The 27,220-nt window shown below is 38.8% G+C and overlaps 1 protein-coding gene across 4 annotated transcripts; it reads right to left on the bottom strand.

Moving 5' to 3' along the window:
* Positions 1–374: 374 nt before the first annotated feature.
* Positions 375–27,018, bottom strand: tmcc1b (transmembrane and coiled-coil domain family 1b). 4 transcript variants are annotated; one of them, XM_073825469.1, is made up of 8 exons: positions 26,961–27,018; positions 25,336–25,512; positions 17,136–17,179; positions 14,333–15,103; positions 9,203–9,634; positions 6,039–6,532; positions 5,699–5,834; positions 375–1,507 (listed from the first exon to the last, which is right to left on the bottom strand). In XM_073825469.1, exons 4-8 carry the CDS (start codon positions 14,927–14,929, stop codon positions 1,193–1,195), a joined length of 1,974 nt encoding a protein of 657 aa, XP_073681570.1. In that variant the 5' UTR covers positions 14,930–15,103; positions 17,136–17,179; positions 25,336–25,512; positions 26,961–27,018; the 3' UTR covers positions 375–1,192. The 4 variants fall into 4 exon arrangements, with proteins under 4 accessions (XP_073681570.1, XP_073681572.1, XP_073681571.1 ...); XM_073825471.1 differs by having other exon boundaries at positions 14,333–14,595; XM_073825470.1 differs by lacking the exon at positions 26,961–27,018 and adding an exon at positions 25,951–26,305.
* Between the last annotated feature and the right edge of the window lie 202 nt (positions 27,019–27,220).

The raw sequence follows: 27,220 nt of genomic DNA, 5'->3' as shown, positions 1-27,220 counted from the left end.
CTTGACTTCCAAGACATGAAGACCTTTGGCACACAAATTAAGCTTTCTGACCCTCCATAGACAGAAAGGGTCCTACCAAAGCATTCAAGGCACAGAAAGGTACCGAGAACATCAACAAAATAGTGGACTGGTGCGTAATTCAAACCGGTTTACCGTTTGAACCAGTATATGACCCAGCACTAATACCTGTGATTTTACAAATGATTTTAGCCTTTTTATATAAAAAGCATTGCTCTATTTAAAAAAGGGAACATTGCTAAATAAACCAAAAGAGGCCAGTTATGGGAGATGCATGAGAAAACTATACATTTTGTGAGATTGCTGCATTACAAGTGTTTCGAAGCACAAATATTCAATCACACGACTTTGCATTTTTAAAACGGCGTGTTTATTCATTTCATTTTAAAAAATAAAAAATAAAACTAAAAAGGACTATTTCATTGTCGCTATAAGAAACAGTACGGAAGCACTGAGAGTCTTTGAGCATTTCTAGCTCTTCAAGTATGTTCGTTCTGTTCATATACCAGGGGACTGTGCCTCTTTGAGAGCATGAAGAGGGGCCGACTCGGGCCTATTCGATCAAACTCCAGATGCCTCCTCTTCAACGAATCCATCTTTTCCTTCATTCAGCAAGAACTGCTGTGAAGTCCAAACAGCAGCAAACGGTTTCGAATGGGAAGAGTGAAGCAATGAGCACAGGAAATGAATCGAGTTAGAGATGCACGTAAGAGGAAGAGCGACAAAGAGAAATGAAACGGTTTAAAGTTAGGAGGGAGAAGAGCGGTTGCTATGGTATTAAAAACCAGGAGAAACATCTCCATCCAGTGCATGTTAAATCCACTCCAGTCAATTCAATGCAATGCAACACTCAGGAAATTGCATAAAGGTATATCCTAACAATAGTTACGAGAACAATGAACATCATGTCTTGCATCCTTTCCAACAACAAATAAAAGGAAACTCAGCAATACAATTTATGTTGACGGAAAAAAGATCAAAATGTAAACAAATTCACTCCTTCGGCGAAAGAAACGAGAAAAAGAGGTTGTAGGCTTTTGTCCGCGTCCTCCACTCTTGTGCCGCGTCCCTTCATACTAAGTGCAACTGAGGCAGTGTTAGTCTAAATCTTTGAATCAAAGTTCCCGCCCTCCAGTCCCTTCATAAAACGACAACCGCAGCGCGCCCCTGCAGGTCATCTGGGGTGCAGCAGAAACCGGTCCAGGTACTGCGACATGGCTTCCCAATTCCGCCACAGAAAAGCCAAGATTATGACCAGGAGCAATGTGGAAAGCGTACGGCTACGGGTTTTCATCAGCGGAACTACACAGTTTGCGACCGTCGAGACGAACACTAGGAGTACCGCCATGACGGCCAGCAGCACGTTGATGAGTTTCCCGAGTAAAGTGCGTGCTGTGGCGTTTTCCAAACCTTCCAACTGAACCACTTGTTGCTGTTGCTGCTGGAGCTCCATCTTAGAGATGCGCGTTTGACAGGCCTCCAGCGCCTCCTATAGGACGAGGAGAGAGAAAGGTGTTAGAAGTAAAGCTGCCTTGTCACAATCTCTAACAAACAACACACCTAAAGTCATTTATTTCAAATGGAGACTAGTACTATTCCTGTAAAATCTGTGGTTTTACCCAGTGTGGAGTACTTTTTATGATGAATGGACACTTTATTGGACTTCAAATCTCAACACTCATTCGCTGCCATTATAAAGCTCGGAAGAGCCTGGATATTTTTTTATATAACTCAGATTGTATTTGTCTGAAAAAAAAGTCATATACACCTAGGATGGCTTAAGGGTGAGTAAATCATGAGGTAATATTCATTTTTGGGTGAATGTAAAGGGTTACATAATAGAGCATGTACATTTTAGCTGCATTGTATCATTAGGAATAAGGCCTCAAAGAGGACTGCGAGTGAGTCGCATATGGATTTCATTATGAAAAGTGAATTAGAAGACTAAATGTTGTCCGTCAGATCGATACAAAATAGTTTAATGATAATAGCTAATGTTCTTTCCCATCAGAAAACTCAGCATTAACGTTCTTCTCCTGTTTCACTTTAAAGTTTATAAGCGAACTTAAGACTTGTTGAAAATATATCTTTGAATAATCACAAGCTTTTATAACACTCATCCAATGTATATTTTCTTTATTCATCAGCAAAAATCAGTGAAAACCATGAAAAATAAAGAGCCCTAGAGGGCTTCAAGACATCACACTCCATCAAAATATCCTTTGGAGACAATGGACTCGAGCATAATATATATTTGACAGTGGGTATAGATAATGTGAAACCCAAATCAAGCTGATAAATGTGCATAACAAAACCACTAAAATTAAAATCAAAACTGAATATATAAAAATAAAACTTAATTCAAATTGTAGAAATTAGAGGTGGGGAATATACCGGTAGACTAGTGTTAATTTCGTCACCTATTTTTAATTTAGTCTTAGTCTTGTGCCAAATGTCCTTGTTAGTTTTAGTCATATTTAGTCATTCACATATCTTTTTTTGTTAGTCAAGTTTTAGTCGACTAAAAGTCTCGTCATTTTAGTCTAGTTTTAGTCAAAAGAAAACTCAAGGTATCTTAGTCAAGTTTTAGTCGACTAAAAGTCTTTTAATTTTAGTCTAGTTTTAGTCAAAAAAGAACTCAATATATTTTAGTCTAGGTTTAGTAAAAAAATTGTAGTCTTTTTTTTTAAATAACACATTATTACTGAGATTATTACTGATACACATTTCAGCAAAAAAAGTGTTTCACATATCTCAAACATTGGTTAAATGTCATAATTACCTGACAAAATACACTTGTTGAATGATTTTTGTTGAATGCAAATGTTAAACGTGTCTGGTTTTCAATTTCTGATTTAGGAGACACATTCACAAATGATTAACCCTTTCAGTGGTGAGTTTTAAATATTCTAGCGGACCCCTGAGAGTGAGTTTTTTTTAAGCGACCGTTATTTTAGAACGTTCGTCCTTATTGTTTCCATGGCGACGCATCAAGCTTGTCACGTGACACAACACAGACACAATAACACTGTATGACAGATAGATCGCTTTTATTTCGTTTTTCCTTTTTTATCCAAAATACTCACACACTCGCTTACCATGCCATGAACTATCTAATATTCCGATTCACAAATATGTGTGAATTAGTATGTTTCGTACTTTAAAACCCTATATAAATGATCTGGGTCGTAATCTGTAACGTGAGATGGGCGCGGCCATGTTTGTTCGCGCTGCTGTTCAGAGAGTCCTGTCAGCCGTATTTACAGCACATATACATTCATCCGTTTCTCCCGAAATACATGCAAGTAAGTGGCTGGTGAACTAGAAGAGGAATAGAGTGGACTTTTTAGTTACTAAGCCTATGTGTATGTGATATGAATAAAACACATCGGCAAATTATATTTGAATAGATTGTTATTTGCTGCTTCCATAGACCTATGTGTGTATTTTACAAACTCTAAATGTCTCCTTTTACTAGTACTTATGTGTATTTAAATGTCTGAAACCTAAAATAAGCGTTATGTGGTTAAAAACACTGCATAGTTGTGATTATATGACAAGAGCAGAGCTCGTCCGTCTCTGGCTCAGCGCCAGCCAGCGCGCCAAAGCGCAGTTTGAATATTTTAAAGCCGCAACAGCTGATGAAAAAGCAGAGACGATTGTAGACGAAAATGAAGAGAGATTTTATCTTCGTTTTTATTTTATGCAAAACATTTTCGTCTCGTCTTTTTTCGTCAACAATAATGCATGTTAATTTAGTCTTAGTCAGCGTTTTTGGACAGTGGTGCAGTCTTGTCATCGTCTCGTCTTAGTCATGAAAAAAAAGGTCGTTGACGAACATATTTCGTCTCGTCTCGTCTGACGAAATTAACACTACGGTAGACACAATTAACTGGAAGAAATTTTCTTAACCGGTAGAGATTTTGGACTATTGTCCAGTGTTTTTAAGCATTGTGGTTTAAAATCAAGTGATTTTAAGCCATTGAAATGCAATCAGCATCCAAAGAGTACTCATTTTGTTATCTGAGAGAACGGTGCTCATAGAGCACAGGAGTATTGAACAGTTATTTTGCCACGTTATAGGCCTTGAACAGTTAAATACACAAACTTTTATGTGTCAAAGTATCCTCATAAACACAGTAATTTAGGTCTTAAGTAAAAGCAAACAGCTGATAAAGAAAAAATGCATGTAACAGCTCTTAAAGTGACAACAGTCTAATATTCCTGCTATCTGTCATTCATATTAATCAAACAACAACAAAAACTGAAATCTTTCACTGCTCTTGAATAAATCATTTCCGTAACTTTAAAGGAGGAGTTCACTTCCAGAACATAAATGTACAGATAATTTACTCACCCCTTTGTCATTCAAGATGTTCATGGCTTTCTTTCTTCAGTCGATATGAAATTTTGTTTCTTGAGGAAAACATTTTAGGAATTATCTCCATATAATGGATTTCAAAGGTGCCCCCAAGTTTGAACTTCCAAAATGCTGTTTAAATGCAGCTTCGAAGGGCTCTAAACGATCCCAGACGATGAAGAAGTGTCTTATCTAGCAAAACGATCTGTCATTTTCGAAACAAATTGACAATTTATATACTTTTTAACCTCAAACGCTCATCAAGTCTGAGTGAAATTTTTTTTTTTGTTCAATACAGTCAATACAGTTAGGGTATGTTAAAAAACTTCCATCTTTTTTTCTTCTTTAAAGTCAAAATCATCCTACATTGCTGTTTTTTTTTTTTTTGTAAAGGGTGTTTGATCTACTTTGCATGTACTTCTGCAGCGATTTCGAATGATTTTGAAGCTGGGGATAAAAATGAAATGGGAGTTTTTCGACATACCCTAACTGTACTAGCTGGAAAAAAACGCAGTTCACACAGACTTAGACAAGAAGAGCGTTTGATGTTAAAAAGCATATAAATTTTCAATTTGTTTCGAAAATGACCGATCGTTTTGCTAGATAACACCCTTCTTCCTCGGCTGGGATCATTTAGAGCCCTTTAATGCTGCATTTAAACTGCATTTTGGACGTTCAAACTTGGGGGCACCACTGACATCCATTATATAGAGATAATTCCTGATTTTTTTCCTTCAAGAAACATAATTTCTTATCGACTGTAGAAAGAAAGTCACAAACATCTTGGATGACAAGGGGGTGAGTAAATTATCTGTACATTTTTGTTCTGGAAGTGGACTTCTTCTTTAATAAGAATAAATAAGATTTCCATTGTCGTATGTTTTGTTATATAGGATAGGACAACATTTGGTTGAGATACTATTTGAAAATCTGGAAAATGCGGGTGCAAAAAAAAAATCTGAATATTGAGAAAATCATCTTTAAAGTTGTCCAAATGAAGTTCTTAGCAATGCATATTGCCAATCAAAACTTTGATTTTGATATATTTACGGTAGAGAATTTACTAAATTTCTTCACAGACAAATTGTTAAACTATCCCTTTAACTACTGACTGTTTACTTGTCTTCAGTAAGCTTAAGTTTATTTATTTATATTAAAGTTAGTATTAGTTTTTGACACTGGTGACAAGAATTATGAATCTTTTATGGTATCAAAAATGTTGATATCATAAAGACCTTATACGTGATTGAAGATTTTGCTCATATCGCCCACCCCTAATATTAATAACAACAAAATAACACTAATGTTGGACGCGAGTACCTGTATGTCTCTAGCTCGTTCGTAAGACTGGTAAGCAATTTTCTCCTCCATGCTGGCCAGCTCCTGCTTCAAGTTGAGAATCTCATTTTGATGCAGTTCTGTTAAATCGTTCAACTGCTCCTCTAGACGTTCACACCTAACACATGCACATACAAAATGAGATAAAACAACAAAAAATGCGAGAAAGTGGCCTAAAAGGCCAGACAACTGAATATCATCATCCTCCCCAGCGCTTTCTCAACAAGCACGCTGTTTGGACTGTAAAACCTTCAATACTGATACAATCCTACACAGACCACACAGCAGTGCCAGCAGAAAGAGTTTCTATAGTAACATGTACCTGTATCTCTCCTCTTGCAGGGCCTGCATGATTTCTGTGTAGTCTCTCTGATAGTGAGTCTTGAGGTTTTCAAAGGATTCTTCTAATCGACTCTGGTTGTCCTTCAGTTCCTGGATTTCATGCAGCAGTGCATCAAAGCCAGAGCTCTGGCCATGCTCCAGTGTATTACCCTTTGAGCTCGGAGGGCCTCCGGGAGCCCCCGTGGTGCTATTTGCTCCGGCTGACCCTGACGTAGCGCTGGAGCAGTCGTCCTCGCTGCCATATTTTGGACTGGACTGTAGCTGCCCAGGGCCTGGGGTCCTAGTGCCTGCCATCCCTGTACTTGTTACGGGCTCGTCCCCTTGTTGTTCATCTAGAGAGTCTTTTAGGGCAGAGATGTTGTCTGCACTTCCAAACTTGTTGCGGATGAGAGAGGCAAACTCGCGAGGTTTGGACACGACTGCTCCTGCGGCGGAGTGAGTTGCCTGAGAGATACTAGAGAGTCCACCGGTTACCTGAGAGAGAGAAAAATGATTTAGTCAAATACATTTGATGCCTCTGATCGGGATGGGTTTTGTGGTTGGGTGAAATGAAAATCAGCATCATCTGAAGATGCAAAAAAGGTTGCTGAATAATTTGAGAATATTCAGAATACCTTTCTGAAATTTGCTTGGAATTTTTGAGATATTTTTGAGATAAAGATATTAAAGCTCTGATCCAAAAGCTAGTAAGCCGCCTACCCAGACAGTATTTTAAGGCACCATAGGCACGCTTCCAAAAGGTAGGCAGTAACATTATTTTTTCTTTGCGCATTCTCGTAGCTTCATAAAATTATGGTTGAACCACTGATGTCACATGTATTTTACCAATACGTTACTGGGCCTTGAATGTGTTAGTTGTGTTGCTGTCTATGCAGGGTCAGAAAGCTCTTGGATTTCATCAAAAATATCTTAATTTGTGTTCCGGGTTAGGAACAACAAGTAATTACAGAATTTCCATTTTTGGGTGAAAAAAGTCCTTTCATGACTTTAAGTATAAAAATGATTTAATAATGGCAAGCCTTTGGAATATGTACTGTAATTTCTAGATTTGTACAAATTAGGGATGCACCGAATCCAGATTTTTGGGGTTCGGCCGAATACCGAATACACTGTTTAAGATTCGGCCGAATCCGAAACCGAATACCGAATCCTACTCGCATCCTTAATTACACGTTTTTAGCTGTGACTGTCCAGCTGCCGTACCTGAAGTTGCTGCATTTTGGCTGCTGTCTGTAGATTCCTTCATGCAAAACTCGTATTCTTTTGGATGTTTTAGGGGCCGTTCACATGTAGCGTCTTTTGCGCGCACAAATTCGTTATTTTAAATGTAGATGCGCGGCTTGCGCGCGCATAATGGAAGCGCCGCGCACGCGGTGCGACGCGCTCGTTTTTCCAGGCGCGTCCGCGCCGCATCGAGATAAAAACATCTCAACTTTTCAGAATGCAGCAAGCGCTCCGCAGCTTGGAGCTAGAGCGCAGCTGAGAAACGGCGCAAGCGCCCGAGCGCTTTGTTGACAAGGAAGAAAGAGGCGCGCCTAGCGTTTTCCACGCGTTTTTAGGCGCGACATGTGAACGGCCCAGACGCAAATGTTTTAACATCGGCGATATGTTGTGTACTGCTTAGGGTCCTTGCCACCACAAGACAAATTGGCATTGCAAATTGAACATAAAGCTCGACTTGAATCACCTTCTTTTGGTGGAAAGTACTGCCAAACAAAACTTTTTTTGCTTACGAGTTCCATTTTCAGATTCTTACAGCCTACTACATTCGAACGGGTCCTATGTAGCCTAAAAACACCTTCACGTAATCAACGGCCGTGTGACGTCGTAGTGCAAGTCTAGGGTTCGGTTTCGGTGGAAAATAAATCTAAGGTTCGGCCGAAACCGAACCCCGTCAAAAAGCCCAGGATTCGGCCGAATCCGAATCCGAATCCTGGATTCGGTGCATCCCTAGTACAAATGCGATATACAGTCAAACTAACATTTATTCAGACACCTTCAACATTTCTCATATTGTCACAGTTTATTTGCTATAGTTTAGAAAATGGTAAAATAGTTAAACTGTGTCAGTACAAATTCAGCTTGACAACGTCAGATAACTTAGAATGGTAAGTAACAAAACATGGTAAAAAATACAAGTAAAAAATTTTATATTCATAGTCCACTGTATGAAGAATGTTTGGGTAAAATATGTCACAGTTTACTTTATTTTGCTATCCTCACTTACATAAACTAACTATAGTGCCCTGCACCCACTAGTAAAAAAATATATCAAAAATTATATCTGCTTTCAAATCTGAGAAAGAACTTATGAGGCTCTATTTATGTTAGGATACTGCCTTAAGGATGGAAAACACTACAAGACTTTTCAAATCTGAACAGATTTAAAACCACTAGGCAGCATACACTTGCTGACTTTGTAAGTGGTTACAAAGAAAAACTGGGCATGATACACTACACTTCTGAGGATCACACACTTCCAGAGTTTTTAAAATCATTCCAAACACAACAAACTCACACAGAAAAAGTGCCTTGTTGATAGGATATGCATGGCAAATAAAAACAATATGTTCTAAAATGAGCTGATAATATTAAACATGTTTAACTTGATCTAAATGGATCATAGCCTGAAGCTAAAAAAAAATAAAAAATAAGACTGTGTCTATCATACACTAATCAGTTTTAGTCAAAATCTGTCAACTAGCGTTGACTTGTCCAGACTGCAAAACAGGGCTCAAATTTGGGCAAAAGTAATAGGCAGCAAAGTCATTATTTTTGTTTTCTTTGTGCACAAAAAGTATTCTCATAGCTTCATAAAATTATGGTTGAACCACTGATGTCACATGCATTTTAACTATGTTCTTACTATCTTTCTGGGCCTTGAACGTGTCAGTTGAATTGCTGTCTATGCAGGGTCAGAAAGCTCTCGGGTTTCATCAAAAATAACATAATTTGTGTTCCGAAATTGAATGAAGGTCCTATGGGTTTGGATCAATGTGTAATAATGACAAATTTAAATTTTTGGGTGAACTATCTCTTTAAATAAATGAAAACATGACAGATCAGCACACATCTCCAACCACCACTAACTCCTAAACACATTCTCCAATGTACCAAAACGTAAAGAAAGTAGACAGTCTTTACCTTGGCTCCCACATCCTTCAGACCCTGGTGCATGTCCCGCAGGACATCTTTGGGTTGGCGTGGTATTCCGTTGTGCTCCACCTCTCTAAGCTTGCGGTGGTAATGCTCCAGCTTCCTCTGCAGCTGCTGGATGGTCTGTGCCGACTTCTGGTTCTTCTTCTCGAACACTTGCTTGATGCGAGCGCTCTGCTGTTTGTCTGCATTGTTGGCCAGCTTCAGGTACTCGGCTACATTGTCGTCTCTTGCCGTTTGTTCGATTTTGATCTGCTCTGTGAGTTTGAGGATCTTCTGCTGCAGCTGAGCGATGGCTTGTTTGGTGCGCTGAGGGTCTGGAGTTCCATCCACCGAATCCACACCATACTGACCGCCATCTGAACTGGTTGACAGAGCATTGGGAGACACGGCGGGGCCCGATACCTCTAAACGATCTTGCTGCAAAGGGAAGAGAGAGATTTAATGCTGTGTAGATAAAATCATATATTTAGAGTTCATGCTAATGCACTGTGGTGCTGTTGTGAATGCACGTCAAAGACTGACATGATAGAGAAGAAATTGTTGAATAAAGTCATTATTTTAGTTTTCTTTGGGCACAAAAAGTATTCTTGTGGCTTCATAACATTAGGGTTGAACCACAGATGTCACACGGACTATTTTAACAAAGTCTTTACTATGTTTCTAGGCCTTAAACGCGTCAGTTGCATGGCTGTCTATGCAGGGTCAGAAAGCGTTCAGATTTCATCAAAAATATCTTAATTTGTGTCTTACAGGTTTGGAACGACATGAAGGTGAGTAATTAATTAAATAATTTAAATTTTTGGGTGAACTATCCCTTTAAGTGAGTACTAGATGATTGCAAAGGTACTATTAAAGCACAAAAAAAATTTAAAACACTATTAAAAATATAACCTTATAAAAAAAAATTCTACTGTACGTTTTAATGATTTCATGTTTAGTTTGACCAGTATTAGTTTTAAAGTCCGCATGAAATCAAAATTGAAGTTTTTTGGTATGAATATGTCAGCCTTAAGGTTATCTATAAGCTATTGTGTTTCAAAACAATAACAAAATTTGCATTTAAAAGATATAAGCATTCAAATCTTGTCTCTTGAATTTACACATAATGCTATTCATAGCGATATGGATGCAACTGTGGCTGTCTTAGGGGCCGTTCACATGTCGCGCCTAAAAACGCATGGAAAACGCTAGGCGCGCCGCTTTCTTCCTTATCAACAAAGCGCTTGGGCGCTTGCGCTACGGAAGCGTCTGCTGTTTCTTAGCAACCATCAGCTGCGCTCTAGCTCCAAGCCTATGCGTCTCCATGCATTGTTTCTTCTATTAGCGTCAAAATAATGGGGGCTTGACAAATCATAAAGTTCAAGAAATCCCTGGACCACAATGATGAGCTGCTCCTCCATGTTTCTGCTGAGGTTTCAATGTAACGGAAAAACGTGAGGAAGCTGATTGGTTAGTTCATGTCACATGACCTGCGGTGCGCTTGCGACATTCTGAAAAGTTGAGATGTTTTTAAATCGATGCAGCGTGGACGCGCCTGGAAAAAACGAGCGCGTCGCACCACGTGCGCGTCGCGACCGCGTCGCTTCCAATATGCGCGCGCAAGCCGCGCGTCTCCATTTGAAATAACGAACTTGCGCGCGCAAAAGACGCTTCATGTGAACGGCCCCTTATGCTGTCAAATGCGATTTTCCTGAGCTCAACAGCTCTGGCCCAAGCTGTGATATAAACAAAACATTACTGGTCATTTAAAAAAAAAGGGGGCGGGACTTCCTATTTCTGTTGAAATTACGTCAACAGATAGAATAACGCTGCATGTTTTATAGCACTTCAGTGTACCTTTAAGCGCTTTCTGTTTAATACAGACAAAACAGACCCATTTTTGGTTGTTTTTGACAAAAACATGAAAGTAATTCTCATTCTATCTGTGCTTCTCTAATAATTTACTACAGTTCAATAAATAAAGAAGGTAGTTAACAAAATAAGCACATTTCTTACCCTGGACAAAAGTGAGACAAAGTTTCATTCAATCTAATTAAGATATTGTTGTGCACTGCAATGCATTGAACTGTGATGTTGACCTAGCCTTAGAGAGGTTAGTGACAAAATAATAGATTTTACACTCCATTTTTCCTACAGCAATAGAAAGAATAGAAATAAATTACCATAAACGATGGTTCACTTTCAGTGCAGTCCATCTTGGAAGGCATGCCACGTTTAAACTAAATGAGCGACTACACCGGCCTCAGGTGACGTCGACAGTTTGAACCTCTGTACTATGACATAGCCCTCAAAGTTCTGAGATAATGCAGGGCATTCACTGATAAAAACCAAATGGCACACTTCATAAACTGAGGAGGATAACAAGGGAACCAACATTAAGAAAAAAAATATGTTTTTTTGCATTCTTTCTTTTTTGTATGATTAATATACTAGGTAGGATTTGGTCATGTTAAATCTTTAGAACAAGCTTCCAATGAAATGAACTCTGTCCCCCCACCCATTGACAGACGAGTCGAAACCAGATTATCAGCGATATGGCCTTCACTGATCATAGATAAACAGCTATGGGTGATTTAAGCATCAATGGGAGTCATTACAAACTGGCTAAAAGCCCCACCAGCATTGCTCGATCATGATTAATGCCAATAAAACCAGGTGTTTACCAGCAATGACAAGGTTTCCCATTGCTACTTGGGTAGATTTCCCAGCTATGTGGACACGCATGCAGAAGAAAACTAGGTGAACTGATCACATGGCTAAAAGCCCATTTGATAAGAGAGACATCACAGCTGACTTTTGATGCCTTTTTCACACCTAACTGGTCAAGAGAGGATTTTATCTGAGAATCACAATTCTGTTTGATTAATAAAGGTGCTTCTTACAAAGCTGAGCTAACTCTGTGTCAGAATACGTTGACCTCAAGTTTCACTGACAACAAAACAAAGCTGTAAAACTAAATAGATAGGGGTTAACAGATGCAGTATTTTTCAACTTAAAAACAAAAAAACAGCACCGTAAACTCCATTTACTGAGCTAGCCAGACTGAAACGGTGGTCTGAAATAACCACTGGGAGAGGAACGTTCTGGATGGTGCCGCTAAGTTCTCCAACAACTGGTGAGTCGAATCACTTTGGCAGTCACCCAGACCCTTTAGTCTATCTGGTAGAAGTGCTTAGCTGTTGAAAAAGGCATGCTTAAAAGCATAGTACTATAAACTCCAAGCATAATTACCCTCGAGAGACTTAATACAGTAGTCTTGGTCAACATTTCTCCTGGTAAATAAATTCTGAAAGCTATTTTGAGTGAGCAGCAGGAAAAAGCATCTGGTAATGGAGGCTATGCAGAAGTATAACTGGTTTTGCTGGTTCTAAATAAAGTTGCTGCACCTGTCATGCAAGAGCAAACTTAACCTTGACTGTATCCTTGAGGACACAAGAAAGCAAACAGCTGCCCTGATCCCACATCCTGGTTGGGGGGAAAAAAAAGCACAAAGGCAATGATTTTGACATTATGCTCAATGCTGCCTAGAGAAGTGCACTGAACTGAAGTGCATCCAAAGACTTGGCTAATTATAGCAGGGCTTAAGAACATAGTGACCTGCTACACAAGCTTCCTGACCTGTGAATGCTGTCAACTCATCCATCCATCCTGGAGGTTTCTTTCAGACACACGCAGCAGGCAACAGATTGCCATCTGTCCAGATTGCTGTTGAATTCAAATGTACCTTCCCATCACTTTTAAACAACCTTCTATCACCTCCTATTGAACACTGATCACGATTCCCTTGGCACAGTGATGGCTAGTATGTTCAAGGTATGCTAGAATACTCAACATCAAGGACTTTTTTTCTGCATGCTCTGTCGGGCCAGTAGTTCAGGGCTGCATTTCAAAATCGCTGAAAGCCTGTAGTTCTCAGACTATAGAGAACTTTAGTATTTTATATATTTTTTTAGATAATTCCTCATTTAAAATAACTTTTATATTATTTAATATTTAAATTGATTTAATAATACTAGATATTTTCCACAAGTTAAAGGACCCCAAGATGTCAACCGAGATGTTCATGTTTTTCTTTATTCAGTCGGAAAGAAAATGAAGTTTTTTGAGGAAAACATTCCAGGATTTTTCTCCATATAGTGGACTTCACGAGTCACATAGGCGGCAGTAACAACGTCTTTTAAGTTCGATTTAAAATGCATAATTTGCTACGGTTACGCCTGTCATTCACACCACTCCAGTGTTTTCAACCTTCGAAAACGGAGACTTTCAAAAATGCTGCAAACCTCATTTTAGTTAGAAAACTCTGAGGTTGCATTTCAGTGTAAAAATTTAATTACAGTATTTTTACAACTTAAGGAATAACAGTTAATTTTATTACAGTTACTTCATACATCACTGATGATGTATGCATCCTGAATGGTCACGTGACATGCGTTTTCGGTTGTGTAGTGTAAAAGGAGTTTCTGAAATGCAGTGAAAACTCCAGTGTAGAAGACGATCGTTTTCATTTTAAAACAGCATTTTAAAACGAAAACACACTAGTGTAAACAGGGCCTAAGTCAAACTTTCTTTAAAAAAATGCACATGAAGCACAGACACAGTACAGACCCAGTGTTTGCAAAGTAACGTGCAAAGAAAGTCAGAGGCCCTTTACAAAAAGATAAAAGAATGATGTCAGATGATTTTGAAGGAGAATGCAATGAAAAGTGAGTTTTTCGCTCTACCCTACCTTTTTTTGAGCTGAAGTACACAGATGCCGTGTGTGACATTTTCAACGTGATTACATAATGCATTAAGACGCGCAAGAATAGCCCTTTGAATCTGCACTGAAACTGCAATTCGGACCTCCAACATGTTGGCTCCCATTGAAGTCCAATATGTGGAGAAAAATCCTGGAATGTTTTCCTCAAAAACCAAAAACTTTTCGACTGAAAAAAGGAAGACATGAACATCTTGGATGACATTGGGGTAAGATTTTTTCACTAAATATTAGTTTTAAACGTTTGTGCCCACGAAACCTTAGGAAGTAGTAGCTTGGCTACTAACAACGACCACCACAGCACAATCGTGGATGAAATCACCTTGACAAACCTGTGCCATTCATGCGGCACTCACCCGATCAGCCTCCTCAGTGGAGTGGTACCCCGAGGTTAGCAACATGTCCGCCAAAGCCGGGCTGCTGGGTGTATCGGTGGTAGAGGAGGAGCGTGGCCGTCCCACCTGCAGCAAGGTCTCCTGGGTACTGCGCCTGTGGATCTGGGGGCTGCCTTTCTGGGGGGCCTCCCCTCCCCCCCCTGCCTTGCTGCGGCGGCTTTGCAGGCTGGTCCCTCTCTTCATCATGGGGGGGCCTCGAATTTGCTGCAGCACACGGCTCAGAGCTGCAGGGGGGGCGGAAGTGTGGGGGTCAGAGTTAGGGGCGGCGACCGTCACGGCAGGCGCTTCCCCTAACTCTGGCCCCGCTTCTGGGGGCTCAGGGATGGGGCCTGTGGAGGAAGAGGCGTAGTCGTGGGGCGAGACGGACGAGCGTCTGCGCTGAGGTTGGAAGAAGTGCTTCAGGCCGTGGCCCAGCGCGCCCATGTTCTCCAAGGCATTGTGGGTAATTTTGGACAGGCCGTGATCAGGCTCGGATGCCCTCCTGCTCACCTCCCGCTCTGCTCGACCCCCAGAGTCTGGCTCCTCCACCCCAGGCTGCTCGCTACCACCCTGGTCCATCAGGAGGCGCCAGTCTCACTCAGAGGGTCAGCACAGGGGTGGGGTCTAGCTAAGCCCCGCCTCCACCAGCCCTCTGATAGGCAGTTTCAAAAGCCAGGAAGCAGAAGGTGGCAGCAGTCAGGTGGACTCTGAGAGCGTACATGCATCTGTGGTTTGGCGTAAAGTCATGCTCGTCTACCACAGAAGGAAAATAAAATGGATTATGTCATGCAGCTGTGAGCGATGGAACACAAGCAACAACTAACAACTCAAATCACAACAGCAGCATTGCATTGGTTGGCTTAGAGCCAAGACACAGCTGACTTTTTTTTTTCCAGCTTAGGCCTGTTGCAGATGGATTGCATTTTTATTTACCATCATGTCTCACCAATATAATAATGAGAGCGACGGCTGAGGTCAGGGATTAAATAAGCCACGCCTTGAAGCTTCTGAGCCAACCAACTAAAACTACATTAGCAATATCACTATTGACAGACTACTAGCAGTCTACAGCCATGGGTGTTGCAAAGCGAACAAGGTATGACAGAACTACAAAGAAAACATGAGGGTGCTAATTTCTGAAATGTTCAAAGGGTCTCTGGGTCAAATAATAGAGCAGTTCTACAGCAGCACACTGTATTTTACACAACTTTAGACCCTTTAATGGAAATCATTGCAGAAATTTGTTAATAAATCATTATCAAAATCTTTTGTGGATAAGGTCAGAAGCATGAATGTTAAGTATGGCTGCACGATTTGAGGGAAAATAATTAGCTGTGCTTGTTTGTAGGACTGTACAATTTGGCTAAAATTTTGTGATAGTTCATGAGTTCTTCAGAAAAATCCTTCAGGCCCCACAAATTCAGTTATTTTTTAGCATTTTTGTGTATTTGAACCCTTTCCAATAATGACTTTATAATTATAAGATCCATCTTTTCACACTGAGGACAACTGAGGGACTCATATGCAACTATTACAGACGGTTCAAATGCTCACTGACGCTCCAGAAAGGAAACTCAATGCATGGGTAAATTGAACTTATTTTGTCTTCTGAGAAACATGTAAGTATCTTCTGTAGCTTCTAAAGGGCAGTACTAAATTAAAATAAATATGATATTTAGGCAAAATAAGAAAAATATACACATATTCACTCTGTTCAAAAGTTTACACCCCTGGCTCTTAATCATTGTGTTTCCTTCTGAAGCATCAGTGAGCGTTTGAGTCATCATTGTAAAAATACAGATCTCAAAATCATACAGTCATTGTTGGAAAGGGTTCAAAAACAAAATGGAAAACTCATGAACTATCACTAAACAAAACAAAAAAAAAAACACAGCTGTGGATCATTCAGTTAACAACACAGTATTAAGAATCAAGTGTATGTAAACTTTTGAACGGGATGATTTTTATAAATTCTATTATTTTCTCTTGTGAAATATCTTATTCTCTATTATATCTTATTCAGGTTAGTACTAAATAAACAACATGCATTTTGTATGATCCCACTTATTTTGGTAAAATAATTAACATTTTGCAAGGTGTTGTAACAGTCTTCAACTGTAAATAAGACTATAAAATAATATTACCATAGTTGTTTTATTATTAATATTAAATTATTAATATTACTACAAAATAAACATATGAAAATGACTAAAATAAAAATAATAAATAGGCTATTACTATTTAAATATTTCACTGTAAAATAAAAAAGGTAATATAATAGAATTTTATTTTACATTACGACAGTAATACTAAAAATTATGCCTTTCTTCTTCATTTTTAGACCATAAACCACCGAACACGAGTGGAAATTGAAATGCTCTCATGTAAGAACACAGTACAGTGCTTCACTTTGAAAAATGTAGCACAGATATTTATTCAAATAAATTTGATAATCGCACTAAGCCCTAATGGTTTTATTTCACTTAATCGTGCAGCCTTAATGTAAAGCTAAGGTGAGCAAAGGTGATGAGTTATGGGTGTGGCATTGTTAAACACAAATATGAAATTAAGCGAGGTGACAAACCCTCAGTGGAGCCGAGGCAATACTACAACCACAGGTGGCCTAGTAGCAACCAATCATTTGTCCATCAAGCGCAACACATCTAAAACTCAGCTTATTGGTTTCAGACATGCTCAAATTAGTTTAATATATTCAAGACAATATCACATTAGATCTCAAAAGACAAATATGACATAAAATAACAAAGTAAATCATGTCTCCTACCATTAGTCCAGCCTGGCCTCCAGTGGCTCACAGTTCAGGGTTGGCTGTAGAGAATAATGGTTGTCAGATGAGACTCAACTTATTATGACACACAATTTATACATGACAGTCATTCAATGGTACAGATTTACACAGTGACAACAGGGTGTGTTCATGTTTGGAGTATGATGCATGATTTTGGCAGCCGAGTCATTTCCGGGAACATTTACATTACATTTTTGATTACATCATTAGGTGACAGTGCATTACCGGTGTCAATAACTTCTTTATTTTCTCAATTAAATTTGCCACACTAATTTTGTAAACTGCCATGGACAAACAAACATGTTGAATGTTGCATAAAAACATTACATAAGTCTACAATTAACCTTTATGAAACCAAGCTAAAGCTTCAGGTGTGTTGCATCGAGTCTGACGGTGGAGCTCAGGCTTAAGATAGTCCTCGGATGGAGTGAATAACAGCCAGCTGTAATCCTCTTTATTCAGCTTACTTCAACACACATGTACCCTCTTACTACACTACCACAGTGCTCCATAATCATTTCAACAGTTACCACCCAGTTCTTGATCAGTCTTTCTTTTCCTATTTGGATTCCAATGAATTTGTCAATAGAGCAAAACAGTGTCCAGCTTTTCAGCCTTGGTTCCGGAAGTATTAAAAAGCGATATGACTCATAAATCAAACTGTCCAGTAGTGTTGGACGATATGCACAATTTTCACATCGTCCTATCGTCAGCCTGTGAGATCGCCAAAACACGATACTATCGTGCTAATTTATTTAATGATATGTAAATGTGTCAATATGTAATAAATTCCTTATTCGTTTTGTAAGGGTAGTGCATGTGACACAGCTGTGCGTGTACAGAGCGCTGACGGTAGTTTTGTTGGATAGGTTCAAGTTTACTTTCTGTTTCATTCTCTGCTTTCTTCAATGAGTGGTAAATGTGCGTGCATGAATGTAAATGAATGTATCTTTCTTTACCCGTCATATTGCGATAATGTTACCACTGTATGTCTGATCTTTGTCATCAGTTCATGTTGTAGTTCAGTTCATATAGAATGTGGAGAAGCCATGTGCGTGTAATTCACGTGCATATGTTTAGCGCCATTTTATCCTAATGACTGTCTACACTTAATCTATGTACACTGTATTATGATGAATAAATCTCTTACCCATTTTCACTGCACACATCTGCGGCGCTATCTACTCTATGCTTGTGTTTATACCGCGGCAAGTTTCTGAGGCATCCTAGAACCGACTCTCCGCGCTGCATCGCTAAAGTTAGATGCCTTTTTGACGCATAATAATGATAATAATCGTCTTACTATCGTCAAAGGCATCAGCAACAGGCGATATCTTTGACTATCGTCGATACACGATACTATCGTCTATCGGCACAACCCTACTGTCCAGCTACAAAGTGAATTGTACGAAAAGGTACAAAATCACAAAACAAACAACAAAAAGTGTATTTAGCTTTAATGAGGGAAGGACTACATTCTCCTGAAGCATTGCGGATAAAATCTTCAAGCGATTCATACTTTTTAGTTTATTCCAAAATATAGATGTATGTTCACACATTTATGCATATTTATATAGTTTAAGTCAAAAGTTTACATATACCTTGTAGAATCCACAAAATGTTAATTATTTTACCAAAATAAGCGGGATCATGCATGCAAAATGCATGTTATTTTTTATTTAGCACTGACCTGAATAAAATATATTTCACATAAAAAAAACGTACATATAGACCACAAGAGAAAATAAGTTGAATTTTAAAAAATGACCCGTTCAAAGGTTTACACACAGGGTCCGAAATTAACACTCGCCAAATGCGAGCAAATTCTCTGTCTGGCGAGTTCAATTTAAAGCGCCATCCGCCACATGGCGAGTAAATCTTTTCACCAGTAATGTTAATCAGTATCAGTCTCACGGATCTCTGTGATGCTCCCTCGATCGGGCCAGTGCTGCCTTGTCAATAACATTTCATTTGCCGTGCGCAAAAACAGTCTAATGGTGCGCTCACACCGAAAGCCAAGCGAATATGCGCATCGCGTCACTCGCTGTAGTTTTTCCCATCACTAGCGCGAATAACAAGAAGGCGCGATCAACCATGGCAGAGATAAATACGCACGCTGCTTTGTACCTGTTGTGTAAGTGCTTAATACACCAGAAAGCCAAATGCCGACGTGTCTGGGTTCACAGCACTGTAATGTTTCACAGATATATCTCAAGAATTCTTCTATAAACAAAGTGTAGAGAGAGTGTAAATAAGAGATTGATCTTGCGGTACAGAGAGCGTCGTTGATTATAATAGAGCTTTGTGATATCGGAAACTAAGATGACAGCTTTTAATATATTTTTTTTAATGGGAGTTTGTAAATGAGATATTGATTTAATAGAGCAGTTAAATAAACAAGAAGTTATTATTAAGTGACTTACATTGAGGCTACAAGTCACACTGCTGTGTTTTTAAACGAATCTAGTGAAATGATTCAATTTTCCATTCATAAAGAGAGTCACTTGCTTTATTCTTGAATGAACCATGCATTCAAACGAATCAAATGAATATGATTCAGTGATCAATTTCAGTTTCGTGCCGCCACCTGCTGGCATATATTTTAATTGAAGGAAATCTTAAATACTTCTTTAATTCTTTAAATTATCAATTGTATTTAAAGAAAAGTTATGCTGAATAAAAAGTTTATGTATAGTTATATTTGGCTTTTGACACATTTAAAGTATGTGGCTAAGAAATAAATATTAACTTTTTTTTTTCTTTTTGGTGGGGCCAGTAAAAATCTGAACCACTGGCCCGATCGGTCCAGTAGAACAATTCCTTAGCGTTGAACCCTGCTGTGGCACAAAGACTGCGTCAGAAGCAGGAGGCCAGACAAAGAAAACAAGTAGTCTGACTAGATCAGATAGTTCGTTAAAAACATTTCCAAGTTACGGTATAATAAAAAATCTAAAATGACCAAAAAGTTGTTTTTCTTATTGTTGTTTGAATTGTCACTCCTCTCTGTCCGGAGCACACATTATATACAGAATAACTTGCTTTGGATATATCTGTGTTAAATCGTTCAGAATTTTGGCAGGTAAAAAATAAGCTTGGCCGGTGGATTTTTTAATCCACCGGCCAACTTGGCCGGTGTGTCAAAAACTTAATTTCGGTCCCTGTTTACACACACACTTAATTCTTAATACTGTGTTGTTACCTGAATGATCCAGCTGTGTGTTTTTGTTTTTTTTTAGTGATAGTTGTTCATGAGTCTTTTGTTTGTCCTGAACAGTTAAACTGCCTGCTGTTCTTCAGAAAAAAATCCTTGAGGTCCAACAAATTCTTTGGTTTTTCAACATTTTTGTGTATTTTAAACCGCTTCTAACAATGACTGTATGACTTTAAGATCCATATTTTCACACTGACGACAACGGAGGGACTCATATTCATTTTACAGAAGGTTCAAATGCTCACTAATGCTTCAGAAGGAACCAATGATTTGACGATTAGGGTAAATTTTGCTTCAGAAGGAACTGATGATTTGATGATTAGGGTAAATTTCACTTATTTTGTCTTCTGAGAAACACATGCAAGTGTGTTCACAAGTTACACCCCTGGCTCTTGCATTGCGTTTCCTTCTGTAATAGTTGCATATGAGTCCCACAGTTGTCCTCAGTGTGAAAAGATGGATCTTAAAATCAGTCATTGTTGTGAACAGAAAAACACTGAAAAACCAAAGAATTTGTGGGGCCTGAAGGATTTTTGAAGGGCAGTTTAACTGTTCAGGACAAACAAGTGACTCATGAACAACTATCACTAAACAAAAAGAACACAGCTGTGGATCATTCAAGTAAGAACACAGAATCAAGGGTATGTAAAACTTTTGAACAGGGTCAGTTTTATAATTTCAGCTATTATTTTCTCTTGTGGACTATACGTAAATGTCTTTTATGTGAAATATCTTATTCAGGTCAGTACTGAATAAAAAAATAACATGCATTTTCTATGATCCCTCTTATTTTAGTAAAATAATTAACATTTTACAAAATTCTGCAAGGTGTAAAAACTTTTGACTTCAACTGTACACCATTGATCAACAACCTAGCTCACCTCACAGTAGGTCTGTCTTTAAAGGTTTATAAGTTATAATTCAAAATCAATACCCCATGGAGAAAATGAATGGCATTTTTACTTCTGGAGCCTGACTGTTAAACTCTAAAAAGAATACTAAGCTACTGTATGAACCAAACCAATTAGCTTCAAGATGAAATTCCATGCATAAAACTTTCCCAATGGAAAAAATGGGATGTTGCACATTGTACTAGTGGTTTACAGCACTTTATAAATGTCAGCCTCACCATCTTGAGTGCTTTGGAAATATACAAATGATTCTTCTTACCCTTAGCAAACAGGAGGCACTGCCAAAAATCATCTTGCGAACATAAATCCCAACCACACCATACAGGAAACGAGAAACATGTCATCAATCCAGACTAAACTAAAGCCCTACACCTAATTAAACAGGAAACAAACCCACACCTAGTTTAGCAGTAAACAAACCCTGACCTTAATTAGTTCAGAAACACAGTATCCTCCAGATGTAGGAGTGGCATGAGAGCAAGGTGACACAGGCAGTGAATGAACAGTCATGTCTGTGAAGCTTTACCCAGGGAAGAGTGTTGATGTGTCTGTGTCCTACATGCATAATTAAACGGGCGAGTGACAGAGTGACGCACATGCCTGGCACAGCTATTCTATAACACAATCATATTCAACACAACAGCAGTTTAACAGACCCTGCACACACCCATGAACACCCTGGGGTGCTGTCACACCAGTTCTATCAGCCCAAAAAAATGCGTGTAATGTCGGTACCTTCGGAGACTTGTGTGACCAACATTCTTGTCACCAGTTTGTTCCAGTAGTTTAGAGTTGATATTTAACTCTCCTTCATCTTAAAATGGCAAAAGAAAAGGTCACGGCAAGCCAAAAGTGGCATGTGTGTCATAGCCATGTGTACATATTCCAATATGAGAAAGCTCTTTTTAAAGATGGCCATGTATTTTTTTTCTTTTTACATTTATGCAATTAAAAAAAATTTTTTTTTTTTCAAAGTAACCTGCATGGTTACTACATACATACTACATACACATCATTACAAATCATTTTTATTGCTCCGATAAATAAATGAAATCCGATCCGATAAAGTACTCTTGCTGGTAAGTCAATCAGTCTGGTTTATCTGAGATTCATCTGCTTTCCGAGTGCAAGTGACTGCAGCTATAAACTGCAGTGACTCTCGGCCTTTGTCGCGTTTAATACGTCATCATCTGTGTTGTCATCATCGTCTTCGCCGGTCTGGAAGTTTTTCACGGAGGCAGAGGAGGACAATGCTATTGCTATTTGCAACACATGTTTAGCAAGGATTCCGAGAGGAGGTAAAAAGCCGTCAAGTTTTAACACAACAAATCTTACATATCTCACTTCAGAGGTCGTCATCGCGGTGAATCTGTTTTAGGGGCCGTTCACATGTCGCGTCTAAAACGCGTGGAAAACGCTAGACGCGCCGCTTTCTCTTTCTTTCCAAACCGCTCTGTCGTGTCTGCTGTGGCGTCTTCCATTGCTAAGCAACCATGACCTGTGCTCTCCATAAAGACGTGGAAGTTTCAGCAAAGGATAAATGGATTTTCAGCATTAAAAATCGCTTGCAGTAGCTCTGTTATTAAATTTATTTAAAAATTTGTATTCCTGTACAGCTATGATAAGCTGTTTCTCCACCTTGGCAGTGCTTTCAATGTTATTAAGGGAAAGGGTGAAGCTGACTGGTTGGTTCATGTCACATGACCTGCGTTGGGCTTGCAGCATTCTGAAAAGTTGAGATGTTTTTATCTCGATTCTGATGTTCTATTCCCCGCCTTGTACGATTTGGTTGTTGCACACATAATATGATCAATAAGAATGGACTACACGTAAGCTTTAACGGACATTTGGACATCTGGCATTACTCCATGATGCACTTTTCATTTTTTCCAGGTTGACAAATGTCAAAGCATTTTATTTATTTAGAATTGTGGTGCCTTACACAAAAAATAAAAACATTTTTGAAGAGCCAGGACTGATGTTTGCTATGATTGTTAGACCCAGATATATAATACACATTTCATTAGTTTATCTTAGATTTTGTATTCTCCTGGGTGCACAAAATTATCATATAAACATATGAACGTATTGGTTATCGGTATCGGCCACAAGAAGGACTTAATTATCGGTAAAAAAAATTTCATATCGTGCATCCCTACTACATTTGTATACGTTTCCCTGGAAATTCAATCCATGACCTTGTTGTTGCAAGTGCCATGCTCTACCAGGCTCAGCCATGCTGGAGGAACTCAATTTGATTTATGATTCATTGGATTTGATTTCAGTTTGATTGCACAAGCAATTGGATTCAGTAAATGGACTAACATGACACATCATCTTAATAACACTATAACACACCAATCATGGCAGGTTGTTCAAGAAAAACAGCGCGAAATGCAACACAATGACCAAAGGCATGTGTATGGCTATAGAAAAAGTGCTTTAAAAAAGGGTCAATTTAAAAACACGTTCAAATTTTCTTTTAGCGGTCACCTATATCTTTAAAGGATTAGTTTACTTCCAGAACAAACAATTCCTGATCATTTACTCACTTCCGTGTCATCAAAGATGTTCACGTCTTTTTTCTTCAGTCAAAAAGAAATTAAGGTTTTTGAGGAAAATGTTCCAGGATTTTTCTCTATATAGTGGACTTTAACGGGGACCAACGAGTTGAAGGTCCAAACTGCAGTTTCAATGCCGCTTCACGAGGCTCTACATGATCCCAGCCAAGGAATAAGGGTCTTATCTAGCTAATTGATCGGTCATTTTCTAAAAAAAAAAAAAAAAGTAAACTTTTCATATACTAGCTCTGCAATACGTTTTCGTGCACTGTGTAAGCACTTTGGAAAAGTCATGCGCAGTTAGTTCTTCGCCTGTGTACTTTGGTTCAAAAATGTAGGGTTAGGGCAAAAAAAAAAAAATTTTTTCCTCCAAATTCAAAATCAACCAACATCATTGATTTACCTTTTTTTTACCTTTTCTTTGCACATTCGCTTTGTAAACACTGGGTCAGTACTTTCACCTACATGACATGTCCGTGAAAACCTTCATTTCTTTTCAACTGAAGAAAGAAAGACATGAACATCTTGGATGACATAAGAGTAAATAAATTATCAGGAATTTTTTTATTCGGGAAGTGAACTAATCCTTTAAAGTAATACTTGTCTTGTCGGAAAACTAGTTGACTTGTGAACTAATACATGAAAAATCCGGCATGCCTTGTGCCTATAACAAAGATATTCAGCAGAAAAGCAACTTTATTTGTGTAATATTGCATAGATTTACTTTAAAAAGATTTGTGACATAAGCATGTTGTTAAAAACAGCTAAATTAGCTATACCGTTATCACAGAGCCACTGAAAATCTAAACTAGAGAAAATTTAAGGTTGTCCAAATGAAGTTCTTTGCAATGCATATTACCAATCAAAAATTAAGTTTTTATATATTTACGGTAGAAAATTTACAAAATATCTTCATAGAACTTGTTCTTTACTTAATATCCTAATGATTTTTGGCATAAAAAAATCTATCATTTTGACCCATACAATGTATTGTTGCCTATTGCTACAAATATACCCATGCTACTTACGACTATTTTTGTGTCACATTAATCAAAAATAAATACAGCATGCAGTTAACAAATTGCAAATTCTACCATTTAAAATGATCATAGAGGCTTCATTATTTAAAAGTCACATTTCAAGATGGATGCAGTGCATCTGCAGGATTTGTAATCAGATACTGAAAACAAATGAATCGTTACACCCCTCCGCCTTCAAAAGCACTGTATTTTCTGTGGCTGAAATGGGTCAGCTTATTCTCTCCATCACTCTCTCCCCTAGTCCCATTCTCATAGCTTCCCAAGGTCACATCACTGTCTGTATCTGTGTGTGTGTGCCTTTGAGCAATAATACACTCCACTTCAGTCAAGACATTCAGGACACTCAGCACATCCAACAACAGTGGCATTATAATTCTTCATGCGTCTATCCGCCGGTATGTTCAGTAAAACTTAATTTGTGATGAATGCGTAAACATAAACAACTCTCCATACCTTCAGTTCCAGTCATCCTGCTCAGTCTTCTTCTCAACACAGAAATATGGTACTGTGGATAAATCTAAGAGGAAATCCGAAACGGCACATACATCGACAGTAACCCTCAGTGCTGGGTAAGCTGTCCTCTTGACACTTCAGTCAACTTGCCCCTCATAAATGTAGGTTTATCACATGCTGAAAAGAGTAAAAACAAGCATATTTCATTAAAGTAGTAATGTCAGTGCTTTTCTCCAAAACAAACACAGTACATTAATATCAAGTATATCAATACTAGTGTACTAAAAATGACAAAAACTCGATAAAATGTTATGGAAATAAACAAGTCTGCATATTAAACATGACTGTCAATACATAAAACATGACTGTTAACTGCGTTTTACAACCAACTCGATTGGTTTGTGTAGGCTGCATGCGGTCTATATAATGGTAAACATGCTCATAAAAGAAAAATAAGTGATTTAAACGACTTGTCAAAAACCGCAAATGAAACACAAGACTGGCTAAGTGAATGAAGCTAACGTTAACTCTCTCGCCGTGCCATTACAACTCGAGCTGTCACTGACAGATATTAGGGTGACATGTAATACGGAAGGCTAAAACATGAATACAAACCCATTTCATTTTCTGAGACAAACGGATGTGGCTGAAGGCTGAATTAATCCGATCATTTTCCTGGACTGTCCGTTGATGTGTTCGCTAGCTGAGTTAGCTGCCCGGCTAGCTGGTAAATGGGCAGTTTACGCCCAACCCAGGCTAATACTATTAGATGGTCGATATAACGCTCCGCTGCACACGATCACCAGCAAAGACTGATACAAACATCGGAAACATTGCGCTTGAGCGGAAGGAAGGACGACCAACCCTTCAAACCGGCGTCTAGTTACATTGTAGGCTGTATGTAAACGCCTGTCAAAGTCATACAAACAGACAGCCGACAGCATCAGCATCTGATCAAGCCAATGAGCTTGTTTGGGTGGCACCACGCAATGGGACCTTGTATCAGCAGCAAACATGCAATATATATTTACATGAGTGGGTGGCTTGCAATTCAGGCCGATTTGTTATTATACGATTTAAATTATTATCATTTTACAAGCAAGCACCCCTTAGATCAGCTATTTCCACAATAATTAATCATTCATTTCAATATAACAATCTATTTTGACATATTGGTTTAATAGAGATACACATAATAATATAACCATAATTATCACTTATTATTTTGATATGAATGCATGCTGTAATACAATATTCTCTACTATTTACTGCGTTTTTTATTGTATGTATATAAAACATAATAAAATGTACCCTCACTATACTGGAACAGTGTGATTAGGAGTGGTTAGCGCAGAGATGTATCGACATAAATGTAGGTTTTGGTGATGTCTGACCTGCTGCACCTGATCTGGCGGCGTGCTCTATGCGAGCAGCACACGGCTAGGCTGCTAACGTCATCAGTAACACATGCTAAACCCTACTAGCTCGCTAACAGCTCAGCCAACAAACTGGCCGACTGTACCCAGCCCCACAACCCAAGCTACAACGTATTGGCGACGAATTCGCGTTGACTCGTTTTATGTATATGGAAGGCAAAGTGTGCGCGATTTGTTGTTGCAACTTACATGAGCGCTGAGAGAGAATTTTGCTGATGTCCGTTAATTTCTCCCGACTGCACACTCCCACGGTGACGTCAGCGGCGCGCTCACAACGCGTGAGGGAAGCGGCAGTCATACTGCGCGTGGCACGATATGACGGAGTGACCACATCAGAGGCTCATAAGCAGAATTTGGGTCAGTGGTTGCACTCACACTTTCGCTTAAAGGAATAGCGAACCCTGAAATAAGAATGTCGTGTTTTATTCATCCTAGCGTTGTACCAAACC

Source organism: Garra rufa, chromosome 20, assembly GCF_049309525.1.
Source record: "Garra rufa chromosome 20, GarRuf1.0, whole genome shotgun sequence".
NCBI lineage: Eukaryota > Metazoa > Chordata > Actinopteri > Cypriniformes > Cyprinidae > Garra > Garra rufa.
The sequence above is the reverse complement of the archived record's forward strand: the minus strand, read 5'-3'. Positions and strand labels throughout refer to the sequence as shown.